The 16672-nt window shown below is 38.2% G+C and overlaps 2 protein-coding genes across 8 annotated transcripts in view; one reads left to right on the top strand and one right to left on the bottom strand.

Moving 5' to 3' along the window:
* Positions 1-264: 264 nt before the first annotated feature.
* Positions 265-2761, bottom strand: LOC134647509 (uncharacterized). The gene is made up of 3 exons (XM_063501860.1): positions 2756-2761; positions 2028-2171; positions 265-1234 (listed from the first exon to the last, which is right to left on the bottom strand). Exons 1-3 carry the CDS (start codon positions 2759-2761, stop codon positions 314-316), a joined length of 1071 nt encoding a protein of 356 aa, XP_063357930.1. The 3' UTR covers positions 265-313.
* A 3366-nt stretch (positions 2762-6127) lies between these two features.
* LOC134663172 (cytosolic carboxypeptidase 1-like) overlaps positions 6128-16672 on the top strand; it is an 86017-nt gene continuing 75472 nt past the window's right edge. For 5 of the 7 annotated variants that reach the window (XM_063519529.1, XM_063519531.1, XM_063519533.1 and 2 more), the window contains exons 1-2: positions 6128-6190; positions 9314-9448. In XM_063519529.1, the coding sequence (XP_063375599.1) occupies positions 6154-6190; positions 9314-9448 (172 nt within the window). In that variant the 5' untranslated portion in view covers positions 6128-6153. Of the gene's footprint in view, positions 6191-7084; positions 7247-9313; positions 9449-16672 lie in introns of those variants that run through there. The other 2 variants (XM_063519530.1, XM_063519535.1) reach the window with 2 other exon arrangements.

Here is a 16672-nt window from a genome sequence, read left to right as displayed (position 1 = left end):
TATGGTTAAACGCCTACATTTAACTTATGATAAGTCACTTTACTTGAGCTTAATCTATCATCACTCTTACGCAAATAGCATCAGGCCATATGTGTGCAACAACTGAAAGCCTACACGAGATGTGACCTGGATATTTGTTATGTAACTTATGTATGAAGGAACATGGCAAATCTTGGGTAAAGGCTTTAATACCTATTTATTAATGTGTGAGTTAAAACATGATGCCATTTCTGTAGATAAGGGAATATAAATTATAAGGAAGCCTTTTTTGGTGAAAATCGTTTTTTATTTACAAAATAATTATACCTTAAACTTACGCGGATTCAACAGATATCGTGTCTTCATCGTTCAAACCTTTGTCTGTGTTGTCAACGCCAGGGAAAGTAGCCGGAGGCGAAGGCGAAGGAGCTGGTGACGGGGTGAAAGGCGGGAATTGGGGAAAACCTGGCGCGGAGCCTTGTGGGAATTGAGGAATTTGTGGGAAAGAAGGTCCCTGTTCAGAGCCCTCTTGAGGGAATTGCGGAATTTGTGGGAATGATGGCTGGCCAGATCCCTGAGGAAACTGCGGTATTTGGGGGAATGATGGCTGGCCAGATCCCTGAGGGAATTGAGGGATTTGGGGGAAGGAAGGTCCCTGCTCAGATCCTTGGGGGAATTGAGGGATTTGGGGGAATGAAGGTCCCTGCTCAGAACCCTGTGGGTTTTGTGGAAAAGAAGGTCCTTCAGATCCCTGAGGGATTTGTGGTAATGAAGGTTGTTCGGATCCTTGAGGGATCTGGGGTATCGCCGGGAAATCTTGTAAAGTTTGAGGGTAACTCGGAAAACTGCTAGCAGGGGGAAACTGGGGCGCGGAAGGTTTATTCTCCTTTTGTTGATCCTGGTTCGGGAAATCTACTGAATCTACGACGGATGTGTCAGAATCTCCGGTCTGCTGACCCGGGGTTGTGGGTGTTGGTTGCTGTGTAGGGAAGATGGGAGTAGTTTCAGGCTGCGTTGGAAAAGCAGGAGCTACAGGCTGCAGGCCCGGGTAGCTGGGCGCTGCTACTACAGTGGGAATGGAAGCAACTGGAGCGATAGAGGCTACTCCAGGGTAAAACGGAAAGGATGCAAAGGGAGAGAAGTACGTTGAGCCACCGGGGATCGCGTAATGAGTGTATTGAGGAGCAACAGAGCTGAATTGAGGCAACTGGTATGTTATTTGCGGACGCAGTCCAACCTGGTACGAGGTCGGCAACTGTTGACAAAAACAAAATATTGATGACAAAGACAGGAAATTGATCCAAAATATCTAAGTAATAACTAGATTGATAAAAATCCGATCAGGTGGTCTAACATGAGTTGCGTTCTGGCGCGCGACTCCATACTTGAAGTCGCGCGAGATGTATGGAGTCGCGCGCGAGAACGCAACTCATGCTAGACGGCCAGAGTCCAACAAATAGGTACAGCACTGTATTTAGGCTAGTTCATAAAAACTATATAGTCAAATTTAAATTAGTACCTACTTAAGATTTTAAAGGAGAGGAAAAAAATAAAAAAAGAGGATTATATGTTTGACTTGAATGTCCGTTCATCCGCTTAATCATAAGCTGCAAGAGAGATGAATCGTTTTTAAACAATGTACGATAGATGAACTTTAGATTCGTCTTTATTCCTGTCTATATATATTTATTTAATAATTATTACAAAATAATATCATTATTTATTTAATAGTGTTTATTTTATACAACCAAGTCAAGCACACTCGACTTCTTAGATTTATAGAATTCTGTAAGTATCACATACCTTACTAATCTTACTACCTATGTTGTAACACTTTTGCATAATCAAGAGCAGACTAAAATGTTCAATTAAATGGTTATTGAATGGGTCCACCTCATCTTAAAAAGCGCTTTCCTGTATGTATTCTAAAAAGGCTGATTTCCACTTTTGGCAACCTATTAAGCGAGTGCCATCTAATCTTTTAATCCACCTTATCGTGGAATTACCAATTCCTTAGAAAATAAAACCTTAGTTCATTGATTACTTACAGAGTTGATGTATTGCGTAGTAGAATATCCAAAGGATTTAGTTTGAGCTGGTATGAAGGTCTTGAAGAGGGTTGAAGCCACCGGCAGCGCCGCGCCCGCCGCTGCGGCTCCCAGCAACGCGCATATCACCGTTACACCTAGGACCTACATGCGAAAACTGACTTTAACACATTGTGATTTTATCTTATTTCATAGGATATAGGGAGACGTTAATAGAAGCGGTTCGAATTTTATGATAATATAATTAATATCATAACAAAGTTATTTCAATCTAATTAATGTGAGTTGAAGTTTTATAGTTTAGTTATTTAATTCTGGTAATTATTATTTCCGTTTTCAATAAAGTAATTTTACATATCACATATGAATTACTACATATTTAATATTATCACAGCTTGACATCACCAATCTTCTTCGAGGACGAAACACCAGAAGATCTGCCATGTTTCTTTTACAATATACTTTAAGAAACGAGCATATAAGCTCCATGTCTCACACTGACATTAAAATAAATCGAATTGAGCCCTAGTCAACAATCTTTATAATACGTAATGTACATATGTACGTACTTTATAAACGTATGTAAAAGATTAATATAAACACATTGTACATTTCTTGATATATCTCATATCCCACCAAGTACCACTGATTGAACAGATCATAATTAAACAGCCACCGTGAATCACTAGTCACACTGTATTCGACCGGTCCGACCAAGGCTTCCGTACCTTCATTTCAGAGACACTTAGAGAGGCGTCACACAGTAATACGCGAGCAAATCTTGTGACGAGTCCTTATATACTGAGTACCTGACACCCCGCCTTTGCGTTACAAAGAAAGCAACTAGATGGGCCTCCTTCGGACGAGTTTACAGCTACGAAAAACTGCAGGAACGTTACAGAGCTGAATTTATGAGATCCAGCTTTTATTGCATTTGCACTTTAAATATACTTATCTTTGCGTATTATTGATGATGAGCAATGCAGCTAGGCCAGGCAAAGAGAAATATAGTAAGAATAGAGTGCTCACTCCGTACATCAGTTTTGGTACCAAAAAGACTATTATTTCGTAGTCGACATCTAGCATCGAATAGCGGCATTATCAGTACCGCTACTTGATACCATGTCTAGTGAGTCGCGACTCACGAAAATTGTATTGATTGACAACAATTTACAACTAATATTAAAACAGAAGGAGTTGAAAATAGAGTTCCGGCTAATCCGGTTATATTATTAGCTGAAAATTGTCGAGCATTAGACTTTTGGGTCGGTGCAACATCTATTGTCAATTAACAGTACTGATAATGCCGCTACTCGATGCTAGATGTCGACTATGAAAATAATAGTCTTTTGGTACCAAAACTGATGTATGGAGTGAGCACTCTATGTTTTTTTTTTCTCTATGGGCCAGGTAGGAAAAACTTAATTTAATGAATGAGTAATTTTAAGTTACAATTTGACATACCTAAGTAATATTTATTTTACTATATTAATAGAGTTTCAGAACCAATGAGAGAGGATGGAGAGAAGTCTGTTTCACTACGGTGACAATTGTCACCTGAGTGACAATTCGCCGTTCATTGCTGGTCCAACAAGTAAATTATTGACGCTAAGTGCTGTTGTTACTTATCGACTCAGAAATGGACAGCAAATTTTCTGTGTCAGGTATCAATTGACATCGTGGTGAAATAGGCCTGAGGGAACAAGCTAAGATGGCAAACGTTTATAGAAAACCCCAATCGAAGCTTAAATAACTTATGGAAATAGTCACGTCACTTTTCGTAGCATCTGTCATCCCTACGATACCTACAGTTTTTCTTTTCGTTTGGCGTTTGTCGATGTACGATTGTCATATTGGTTAGGTCGCCTGATAACCTAATTGGCTAGTTTTGGGTGTCCAAAGGTGAACTAGATATGAAGGTAGCTATAAAGATTTGTACCTACTTGTATTTGCAGCATATTTTTCAATCTTAAGTGTAACCTTCTACACCCCCGCTATAGCAGGCGTGTCTCACTCCGCGATTTCGTCGCTTTGCTACAGGTAGCTAAAAGTACATCCGTTCGGCCCCAATTTTGGGGAAAGCCATAAGCCGCGCGTGGCGCTGTTGCCACTTAGCGGCCATATCTGTGCTGATCGTAACAGACGCGTTTTGTTAGAGAGTGAGTCTTCTGTACTTAGTACTATTATTTATTCTGTGGCTATAGGTATAGGTACTTAGATTTCCATTTTCAAAGCAAGTTTGAACTTGGGTAAATGATTCAGTCAGTGATGAACATTTTTACTACAATTTGTGATTGAGATCCTTTTTAATAATTTAACCACATACTCGTAAAGACAAAGCTTTTCAAACCGAAAATGTCGTGAGAAAATACAAATTTTTCACAAGATCATTTGTTGAATTGAAACATAGCTACCAAATATTGACCTTCACTTGCATCGTCATTATCATCGATCCATTTGCGTAACCGTAATGGTGCCCGTGATCAGTGTCGATACTGATCGCAGGTGACATTTGCGTGTGCGCACATACTGGCCGTTTATTATCACAACCTTTTCAAACGCGGGCGATTCAGATTCTCAGGCAACCAATGTAACATGAAATCGAGATTCGTATCAAGCAATGCGTGAACAGAGCGCCTACCGCGAACCACGTTCGACGCGTTGCCTCTCTGTCGCTACAATTCGTACGTAAGTGTGACAGGAAGGTAACACGTCGAACGTGGTTCGCGGTAGGCCCTCAGAGAGAGTTCATACACTGGTTGATTCGAACGATCACTTCTTCCGAGTAGCGATTGCAATACACCGCTCAGGGGTAGAGCCGCAGTCGTTTAAAACAGGATGGTATTAAGCGCCCATATATTTTTAAGTCTCATACAACGTTCTAAATTAAATAGGAGCACTAGCCTCACACAGTTCGCACTAGTTGACATTTGAGCGATGCAGAACTCGTTCGAATGCTTGGAATACTACAGATGTTTGGGCGTTAGTTACTAAATGAGCTTTACTTAGGGAGCAGTCATCATCACAAAAAAGTATATTTTACTTTAGACCCATAGGTATCCACTATAATTTTGTGGATTACCTACGTAGTAGTCAAAGTTATGTAAACGGATAGTTTTAGGTTTTAGTAGAGACATTCTAAACATCCGCTAAGTACTATTTAAGTGGCCTCTTAATTTAGATCAGCCATATTTACTTACAACATAAACCAATTATACTTGTCTCTGCCCGCTTCAAAGTCGCTAGGATTCACTAGGATAGAGTCTGTGCGGAAAGAGAAGAGTCGTAGAATGTATTGGGTCCCATACATTTCACGACTCTTTATTCCGCACCGTTTATATTCCGTTGCAATCTTGAAGGATATAATCAAACGGAGACGCCATGTCTGTAATTTTCTGTACAAAACAGTCTGCCAATTTTTGCGGGGGAGGGGAACGTCAAATGTATGCGTAACGTAAAAATAGCCATGTCAGATAAACGTCAGTCCATACATTGTGTACGACCGTTGGCCGCCTATTTTCGACAGAGGGGAAAGCCTGTTAATGGCTACTCCGAAGGTTGCAATATACGAAGTAGTAGGTCATAAAACCTTAATAAATACTGGTTGAATTCATCATATATTTGATGAAATGACAGGTTTAAAAAGTCAACCGCGCGGGTGACATTTAAATAAAAGGTTATGTTTTTAAACGACAAAAAATTTCAATAAGAATACATTATTTTATTAAACAATTATTTTACAAGAACTGAAATGGTTGTACCATTGGAAAACAGTACGTGAAATCAACAAACATAGCTGTAATGAATCAAAGATGTCTGGTAAGTACTTTTAGTAATTTCTTATTGTGTTAGGTAAGTATTTGAACGATGTTTAGGATAAAGCTATTTTTGATACGGATAAGATAAGTAGGGCCGAGACTGTCCAAAATAGTAGCTGAGGATGCAACGCAAAGATGAATAAAGAAACTTGGAACTAATATAATTACCTTGACGTTTGACTGAAGGTTTCGATTGCTAAATATATATACGACTACCCTCTATAAGCTATAAGTCGTCACTAATACCGGTATCTACATATTTTATGGCTGGTTTGCTGTTTGCAGCTGACGATTTATCCTCAAGCTTCATGCAGCAAGACATCGGCACAAAAAGCAAGAAAAAACGTGAGTCCCTATGCATTTCATTAGCTTTACCATTTACTATCTTTGTTTTGGTATCATTTGTAACCTAACTGACCCTGAAAGTCAAAGTCAAAATATACTTTATTCATGTAGGCCTAGTAACAAGCACTTATGAATCGTATCATATCATATATATTATCTTAAGCTAATTATCAGAGCAATTTATTGATGTTATTATTCCATAATAATATTGGATTATTATTATTATATCTGACTAACTATCATAAACACTTAATTTATAAATAAAGACATTTGGCAGAGTTTGACCCATTTTTAGTTTCTATAATTATAATTTATATTATAAATTTCATAGCGTGGTGTGCCGGTTTACGGCACATAACGTCGCTATACTTACTCAACCTCATATCTGCAACAATCATTTGATGGAAATGTCGCTTTTCTTTCATTCGGAATACGGGTGTTTTTGTCATGAAATGAGTGTTGCAGATACGAGGTTGAGTAAGTATAGCGGCGATATGAAACTAAAAAGTCATCTATCACTACTGATCGTAATTTTGATATCACAACATGGAGACTTACTGCCGTATTCGAACTTCAAGATATTCACAAGAGACGACACGTACTAGATCCATTCTAGATACGTTATAGTTTAGATTTAAACTAGTTCTCTTTTGCAGCGCAATTCGGGCAACCAATGTCACTTTTACGATAGATCGTGTTAGATATCTATAAGATGTGAATTAGATCTCTAAGTAATATCTTGTGGAAATCGTTCAAGAGTATCTGCAGAATCGCGGTAATGTCAAATTTGACAGGTTAGATCTTAAAGATATCGTTATCGTTACTTGGAGTTGTCTAATAGATGTCTATTACAAAATCCGAATCGGGCCCTTAATTAATGAACGGGAGGAAAAGATTTCCCGGCGCCCGCCCCCGCTCGGTTTTCCTTTCAGTGGCCGCTTCAGTAGCGCAGCGACCGCCGCGGGGTGCACACGCGCTCGGTCGCTACACAACACACACTGTTTGTTTACCATTAGACGACATTGGTCAAGCAAAGGACAACACAACACTAGCCACGTACGTGCCACGAAATTTTATTGAATTTGTGTCACTTCCGTATTAAAAGATCCATACGCTGAAATCGAGTGCAGCTGCAAGCACGTTGTATGTTTGACCTGAATTCACCCCGTAGCAGCTGAATTTTGTGTTTCATGAAAGGCTTATGGTTTTCTATGTACAATGTCTATATTTATTTACACGTCATAATTAATCATCGCCACTAGAAACTATTATTTTAATTTAACCTTTTTAAAGATCTTTTCAAATTCACAAGGCTAAACAGTATATAACCAGTCATGTTCAAAAACACTTCACGTAAATCAGTGCCAAATATCACGCCAAAGAATTCTATTCTAATTTACTTCATCTGCCTGAGATATAATTACTTTTTCTTTTCACTGTTGGTCAGTGGAAAGCCCCAGTAAAAATAATACAAACCTGATTTTAATTGCTCTGTAACTGCCAGCAGAGATTTCAGTACATTGTTCATTAGATTTACTCAAATGATAGCAACAACATACTTATTATTACCTAGTTTGTTAACTATTATTTGCAAATGTAAAAATTATCTTCCATGCTTGAACACATTCAGTTCAAATTGTAGCTATAATGTAAACGACTATATTAACTTACATACATTCGCATAATATTTACATATGATGAAGCCATCGAAATATAATTGAATACATGAATAAGAATGAATCTATAGCCGCTTTACAATAAGTAACTTTATTTATATCCCGGTCGATATAAGTCTAGTACAAGTAACTTGACTGCTAACTCACCGGTGTACTGATTTTTATCATTTCAAGGTCCCGTACCCGAAGGGTGATAAACGGAACTCTATCACTAAGGGCGCGTGTACACGGTGCCGCCTCCGCGCCGCCGCCGCACCTTCGTGCTATGTACACGAGACACGTATAGCCCGCCGCCGCGCCGCCGCCGCGGGTTTTACGCGTCTCGTGTACATAGCGCGAAGGTGCGGCGGCGGCGGGCTTTACGCGTGTCGTGTACATAGCGCGAAGATGCGGCGGCGGCGCGGCGGCGGCGCGGCGGCGGCGCGGAGGCGGCACCGTGTACACGCGCCCTAAGCCTTCTTGGTTCGTTTGTCTGTCCGTCTGTCCATCAGCGGGTTGCACAATTAGCAGCAAAAGTAGCTAGGCGGATTAGGCGTACAAAATTATGCTTTAATTTTCTAATAATAAGTCTAATAACACAATAACGTTGTGGTGTCTCCATCCATATGACGAAGTTGCAAGTTGAAGGACACTTTTGTGATCGTAAAAATTCAGTGGAATGTAGAGGCTGCATAAATACTGTTACCAACTGTATTGTATTTTTTGTGGTTTGGTTATTTTCCAAAATCCAACAAACCTTCTACCTCAATATCCTAATATTTAAACCTTTAGGTACTGTCGCTACAAATAAATTGACTTACTAATTATGATGATTATGAGACGATGCATGTTCTTAGGTAAGTACATAACAGTCACTTTTATTTGAACTGTCTTTTATTATAGTAATTTTGATAATGTGGTATCTGAGTTATAAAATTAATAATAAAGTCGGGATTGTTTGCTTTAACCAAAGTAGCGTGCGTGGGTGTGCGGGCCAGTTATCGAACATATTAATGCAACCGTCCCACGCCCCCGTTGGGGTGCCAGATCCATCAACAATAACACAACAAGGGCAATTACAATAGATATTATGCATTAAAATGACAAACAATATTAATGTCATATTCGATATCGAGTAGCCGATGACAAGTATTGTAGTTGTATTATACAAAATTGAGTATTATTTATGTATACCAGCAAGGTTATTTTATTAGTCTATCAGGTATGAAAGTGTCTATTAAATCGAATAAAGTAACAATCCAATGAATGAACATAAGTACTTACCTACATGTTCAAAAAATCATGACTACATATATACAAAAATTCTACTTTATTTGAAATATCACTGGTTTCAAGAGATTAATATTTATTTTTCCAATATTTTTTGTAGGAATATCACCTTGACGCTATTTTACTATTCTAAATACGTTGTAAATTTAACATTGGCTAATATCTGATTATTGACCAGCTCATCGCATGGCAGACGAGGCGGCAGCAGAATGCCTGTTCGACCGCCTGCGGCAACACCAGCAGCGGGCGCCAGACGCCACAGAAGTGGCGCGAACCATCACTGCACGCATCAACGCGCGGCTCACGTCCCATGGTGAGTGCATTCTGGATCTGCCCTATAGTTATCAGCGCCAAAGGTGCACACTAGACAACACGAGGGTGACGCGAACCATCACTGCACGCATATCAACGCGCGGCTCACGTCCCATTGTGAGTGCATTCTGGATCTGCCCTGTAGTCATCAGCACCAGCGGCGCACACTAGACTACACGGGGGTGACGGAACCATCACTGCACGCATCAACGCGCGGCTCTCCTCCTATGGTGAGATTAGTGAGTGCATTCTAAGTTCAGCAGAGCCTCTTTAATCCGTACCCACGCTAATACGAACACCCCTATAATCCGAACGACCCCCCTCTCCACCCGCGCAACCGCCATTTCGTTCAGGTTCTGACTTGCAGTGCCACGAAGTGCGTTTTAGGTGTTACACGTATTGTTTTATCGTCCGCAACGCGTCCGTTAGGCATTTTGTTATCGAATTAAGTACATAGTTTTTTTCATCATGGCTTCGACGTCGAGAAAAAGAAAATATGTGACGCTAACACTTGAACAAAACTTACTATGAAAATTTCTGCATACCATAATCCGAACGCTCCGTGAGTCCGAACAGGGTATAAATTTTGGGTGTTCGGATTAAAGAGGCCCTGCTGTTTATGTAATGTATGTATGTATGTATAAACTCTTTATTGTACAAAACAAAAACACAAATTTATGGCACAGGATAGGCAGTACAAAGGCGAACTTATTCCTTTTATGGAATACGTCATATTCGTATCGCTAGACCAACACCAGCAGCAAGCGCCAGCAGTCACATAATTGGCACGAACCATCACTGCGCGTGTCAACACGCGAGGCTCACTTCCCATGGTGAGCGCACTAGATATTTTCTATGTAACACGTTAAATAGCAACACCAGTAGTACCAGTACCAGCAATTTGCACCAGACGCCACGAAAGGACGTTTGCGTGGATCAATATCAGATATTTCCCATTAAAATAAATGCAGAACAGTTTAAGTGATGTGACGATTCAAGTCTCAATGTCGTTTTTAGGCACACAAAGCTTTAGTCAACTTATGTTCTCAAATTTACACGAGAGGGCGGCCTCGTTACTTAATAAATTGCTAAGTTTATTAAGTAGTTAACATTCTACCCAAAATGTAACATAGTAATCATAGTATCTAGATTACTTGATTTGAAATCTTAGGTATGTACTATAGGCCGTAATACGTTTCGTGCAACGGTAGTATTCTTGCTACATTGCATCGTGATTAAAATTCAGCTTACAGACTTTTTTGCGAAAGTTAAAATATGGCCGCGACATGGTAGGAAGGTATTACGTTTACTAAAAAATCTAGAGTAAAATTGCCTTTTTTGTAGTCATCTTGTTAAATGATGTCCGAAAACTACGATAGTTTAAGTCAGTAGTAAAAATATCATTGATATTATTAATGTATCTACCCAAAGAAAATTTTTAAAATTTTAGTTTTGCATATTTTATAGCTATGCAAACTAAACTTTTTGCGGCGTAATCATTGAAATTAAGTTCCACGTACTTATTTTGTACATGAAACCTAATTTCAATTATTAAGAATAATAACTTCCCCCTAAATAACCAGATTGTGAAAATGCCATCACGTTTCTTTACCGAATAGGCTATCTTCAATGCCATTCTCGGCTATACTCGTATTTAACAGCAACTGTCTCCTTAAGGTCGCCGTAATCATTTGCCATCGCATATATTTAATCTGCATAAAGTTGTCCACAAAAGGAAAGCATAATACAATAACGGTTTAAGTAACGTTGAAATGTAACATTTGGACATTTGTCCATGTGTTTCCATAGTTGCGATTTACTGAAATTGCTAACGTAAAGCCCCCTTCAGCAAGTTATGTACTGACAGCTGGCAATTTGCATACCGTTTCCCGTTAACTGTTCTCATTAGGTATTTGTAAATTCATGTCTGGTACGACGAAATAACCGCATTTCATAAGCTTACCTACTTAAATTTACACGGCTGCTTAAACATGGCTTTAAACTTTGTCTAGACAGCTCTATGGATTCGAACGTTTTTGAAGTGAAAACTTCTTTAGCGGCGCTGTGTACATTTTGTGATGGGGAAAAATGTTAAACTCGCGATAGGTAAGATTCGTAAGACGTAAGACGTAGCCCTCTCTTTCTACCGCGCGGCGAAAATGTATGCCTGAGCCTGCTGTTTCGTTTTTATTCACCAAAGAACTTTAGTCATAACGTATCATAATCAGGTCAATTATTTAAAACTGGACTTTTATATTAAGCAATAAAGCTCAATGTTCTAATCTTGTACGGGCTGAAATACGAGGATCTCACAGATAGGTACATTCTAACTTTATATCACTCAAATATAATTCAATAAAGCTACATCTTGATGAAATCGCTAATAAAAGTGAACTCTAGTACTGGTGAATAAAACTCAAAATATCATGACCAAATATATTTAGATGCGAGGTCTGCAAGGTAACTTTACAATTTCTATTCGAATTTTAAACAATTAACGCTACAAATTTAAGCTCACTGACGAGCAATTTCGGAACTAAACTTTTTCAATAGAAAGGAGGATGGGTCAATTATACATAGTGCTGCAGACATTTTGGACTAGTCATTGAGTTTTCACTTCTGCCGGCACTCTCGGAGTGCAACCTGTTGTTTTTTTTTTCGAGTTCTGGGGACATTTAAGAGAATACAGGGGTACGCAGAGTCTCAATTTTGATTATGGTGCTATAGTATAGTAGTGGTAGATACTATTTTAACGCTTTTATTTCTTAAAGATAAATTAAATATAATATAACCATCCTGAGTTACTCGTACAATACCAATAGTGATAATAATTAAATTAAAAATGAAAATAAATGGTAAAATGATCCAAATTTTCACTTGTTGTCGATTTTTATATTTGTCATATTTTAATAAAATTTGGGATATATATAGGGTTCTCTATTATGTGATGTGAAATAAGTATAATGCGTTACCGGAAAGTATGGTATAGCTGGTCAAGCAAATCTTGTCAGTAAAAAAAGGCGCGAAATTCAAATTTGCTATGGGACGATATCCCTTCGCGCCTACTATATTCAAATTTGCCGCCTTTTTCTACTGACAAGATCTGCTTGACCAAGTATATTTCGTAACTCAGCGGAAAATTGCATAAATTTTTAACGGGAAAAATTGGAGATACGTTATTTTCTTCCCAGAATAACTCCCAGAAAAACCTAAACTACATATTTACAAGTAACAACATATGTAATTATTTAAAGTGTAGTATGCGACAAAATTAAGTCTTTTCGACGTAATATTAAACGTTTACATATAAATCATAACGTTCACAATGACTAAAAGCATTCGCTTGTTTTCTGAAGTCATTAATGTCGCCATAAATAATAACGACTACCGTAGGCTCAAAGGGCTTGACGGACAAGACGCGATTTTTCAGGAGAGCCAAAAAACAGTATTTTTTTGAGAAAAAAAATCATAACTTTTTTGTTTGTTTCAATAAACTGATGCCTGTATGTGGCTTATTCTTAACTTTTTGAGCTCTTTTAAACTGATTGCTTGAACTTTTAATACAATGCATAGTTACGAAAACAGCATGTCCGTTACGCCAAAAAACACGACTGTTTTTAAGAAGGGCGTCTCTTACGCCTCTTTTTTTTATGGATTATCTTATTCGAAAAAGGGCGTAATGTACAAAAAATTTACTATTTCAGTACCATTTGGCGTAAATCCAACAATTTCGTTGCAATATGGCAACTTGCATTTAAGGAACACTATACTTCTAAGTACTATAATTTAATTATTTTTTTCTAAAACTTATAGAGATGTATTTATTGTTAAGCTTTTTCCCCATTTTTGTTATTTTGGATACTTAAACATGGAAAAGGTAGTTTTTTTAGCCACAAAACCAATGTTTTCTTTTTCATTTGTTTATGTATGTATGTGTAAACTCTTTATTGTACAAAACACAAATTTATATTACTTCAACAGAATCACTTCTGTCCTACCATCTGTATCTACTTATGTACCTATATCAAAACAATTTATAACAATCACTTTTACTATAGTAAGTGTGTATGCGTTATTTCTGTTTGTAATCTTAATTTGATCATAAATTTTACTTTTACATACCATAATACTATTAGGTACAATAGTAGTTTTGACATCTCGTATGTCTGTTTAGTAAAACTTAATGAATATAAATAACATCAGATTAGGTAGCAAAAAAGACAAATGGCCAGGCCTACGTACGCTATGTAAACGTTTATATTAGACAGTAACTTTCATAAGGTTAATCCTATAAATTAGGGTTTAAACAAAAAAGTATTACTTAATACCTATTACGTCTAATCAAAATTTCAAATGGCACAGTCACATACAAAATAAAAGTTATCAGTCTAATCTTAATCAATCGCCATAGTTAGCATTTGAATATAGTCGTGTTTTATTTAGATATGCAACGGATAGTTGTTTGGCCGGATACCGGATACCGGATATCCGGCCTGGACACTGGCCGAATATCCGGTATCCAGCCGCCGGATATTCGGCCGGCGTAACTATACCTATATTTTGAGTTTTACAGGTGCGCGTCGTGCAGGTTTCGATCTGTTTCGTAGTGAACGTTCGCGCGGAAACATTTCTAGGATCGTAACGATTTTTATCATGTCATTACGTAGTAAGTTCGTTTATAGTTACAAGTGCACGCGCGTATTTTTGTGTAAACAAATAAGTGTATTGTGTGACATTGGTTACGTATTCATTTCTATCTACTGTGTCGTTAGCATTATGACCGTGACTGTTTTTTTAGATTCTATTTTTTACCCCAAAATGTGTTAATTTTACTATCCGGTATCCGGCCGGATACTAAAATAACGGCCGGATAGGCCGGATACCGGATAGTAACCGGATATCCGGTGCATCTCTAGTTTTATTATTTTCATAAAACTGATGAAAACAGTATCCACTAGTTCAGTTTAAATTGTCAAATTTTAGTAACCCTATAAATAAAGCATTAATGAGCACATGAGCAGGTACTGCAAGTACCTACTTAATAAAAAAATGACAAGGAAAGTACTAGGTCATCTCACTTAATAGTCTCGAAATTGTACATAGTATGTTGGCGTATCTCTTACATTGAATTCTCTAACACTCGTATAAATATCCACTAGTTGTGGGCGTAACGTACATTTAGCACTCAAAAATCTACTGCAAATAGGCGTAACTGTCAATAAATTAGCACAAATTTAATAAAATTTCCGATGCAAAAGGGCGTATCGTACAAAAAGTTGGGAGATACGCCCAAATGTCTCATAACATTTATTGTAATTGGCAGATACGGCAAAATGCGTTGGAAAATTGTGTTCACGTATTGATTTTTCATAGGGCTTAACGGACATTTTTTTCAAGTTATGGAGACGTTAAATATACCAATCGATAGAGAAAAAAATACTGAGTAGGTATAACTGCATTCATAACTCATTTTCGTCATTTTGTCCCTTACGCCCTTTGAGCCTACGGTAGTCGATAAGTTTGAGCGGCTCAATGGTATAGCTTGCCAAACAAAACAAAACATGTTATATTATTTATCTTTTTTTTACAAAACTGGCCATTGCTAATCTAATCTTGTCGTTACAGATGTATGTCATGTATGTGTCTGGTCTGGAGCACTATGTCCCCCATGTTGTATAATATAGCATGTTCTCTTAACGACTGCATTTTGGCCGCTCGCCAACGCAATTTTTGACGCCATCTCTCACTAAAACCGGCGTACAAGAATACAAAGATTTTACTAATTGAGCCAGTCGTAGCGAAACGAAACAAACGAAGCGAACTAAATTATTGCGAGATGTGATGAGTGCCAAAGTTATATATTTTGTAATACGTTAAGTAATGTAGTATATACTTGGTAGTATTTTGTTAAAGAAGGGTTGGCGTGATATTACAATCTGTCCGTTGTTCGTTGTATATACAGTCAGCAGCAGAAGTTGCTAAGCGGGCGAGGTGTTCAAAATGATCTTGACGGAACGTTATTGCTAAGAAAATAAGAGCGTGTCAACATCATTTGGAATACCTCGCCCGCTTAGCAACTTCTGCTACTGACTGTACCTACGCATAATTCAAATGTTAACTGAAACTTGCGATATCAAAAGAATACGAATGATGTATATAAATAAACAAAATTTTAAACGATTAACAAACACAAAGTGCCGAAAATTAATAAGTGATAAAACTGATAAATAAACAATCCAATACGCTTTTATTATGATTTGAGCCACACGCTTCGCAACAAGGTTGGTGTTTCCACCCAGCCTATCATCGGCCGATCAGAAATAAGCGTTTACAGGCAAAACCAATTTAAAGGGTACGTTATGCTCTAATTTCAACACGAACGGTTGCTAAAAATAAACGCGATGCCTTCTAAATAAGGGCACTTTTCAGTTGCGTGATGAATGATGGAGAATAAGTATATACGAGACACAACTGCGCTTTCATGAAAATTTATTTTACTTTTATGGCATTTCCTGTCAAATCTTTCCACACGTACAGAACAGGGCTGTCGTAGTCATATCGTATAATCCGCCGTATTACAATTACGGCTAGCCGTTTTCAAAAACAGGGGCGTTTTGAAATGCGGCGGTTCGACGATTAGCCGGATACGTTCTTCAATAAGGTGGCCTAATCGTACTACTATTTAGATTGTAGAGTGACCAGTTCTTTCGGTCGCCTACGTAACCGGAGTTTGACAATGTTTGCACTTTAATTTATTTTTACCATGGTTCCACCGCACTATATGTGTTTCTTTTCCAAAACATTTCCTTCACAACTTAAATAGACGGAGCCTAGCTTTGCGGGGCTCCTATTTCTGGGCGGGGCTGGGGTTTTCACGGACTTCTCACTAAATCAATAGGTAGGTAGGTTAGATTCGTTAGGCAGCTTCAGATGCCCGAAGGGCAAACCGCTCAGAAATAGCTTCGCGGGGCTCCGACTAGTTAAGTTGCGAAGGAAATGTTTTTTGAAAAGAAACAGTCCGACGAACTCCAGATTTGATGGACACCCCACCGTTTTTCATAGTTTGTTGTTGTTATGTCAGGCAGCGCCAGGAGTGTTAAAAATGGGAACTAAAAACTGTGAAAGCGGCGGCTAATGACTCGCTGTGTTACATTACGGCTAGTCGTGTTGGAGAACGTATCGCGCCGAATACATTCCAGCGGATTCTCATTCAGCCTCATTCAAT

The sequence above is a fragment of the Cydia amplana genome, chromosome 4 (genome assembly GCF_948474715.1).
Source record: "Cydia amplana chromosome 4, ilCydAmpl1.1, whole genome shotgun sequence".
Lineage (NCBI taxonomy): Eukaryota > Metazoa > Arthropoda > Insecta > Lepidoptera > Tortricidae > Cydia > Cydia amplana.
This window is presented reverse-complemented; position numbering and strand designations above follow the sequence as displayed.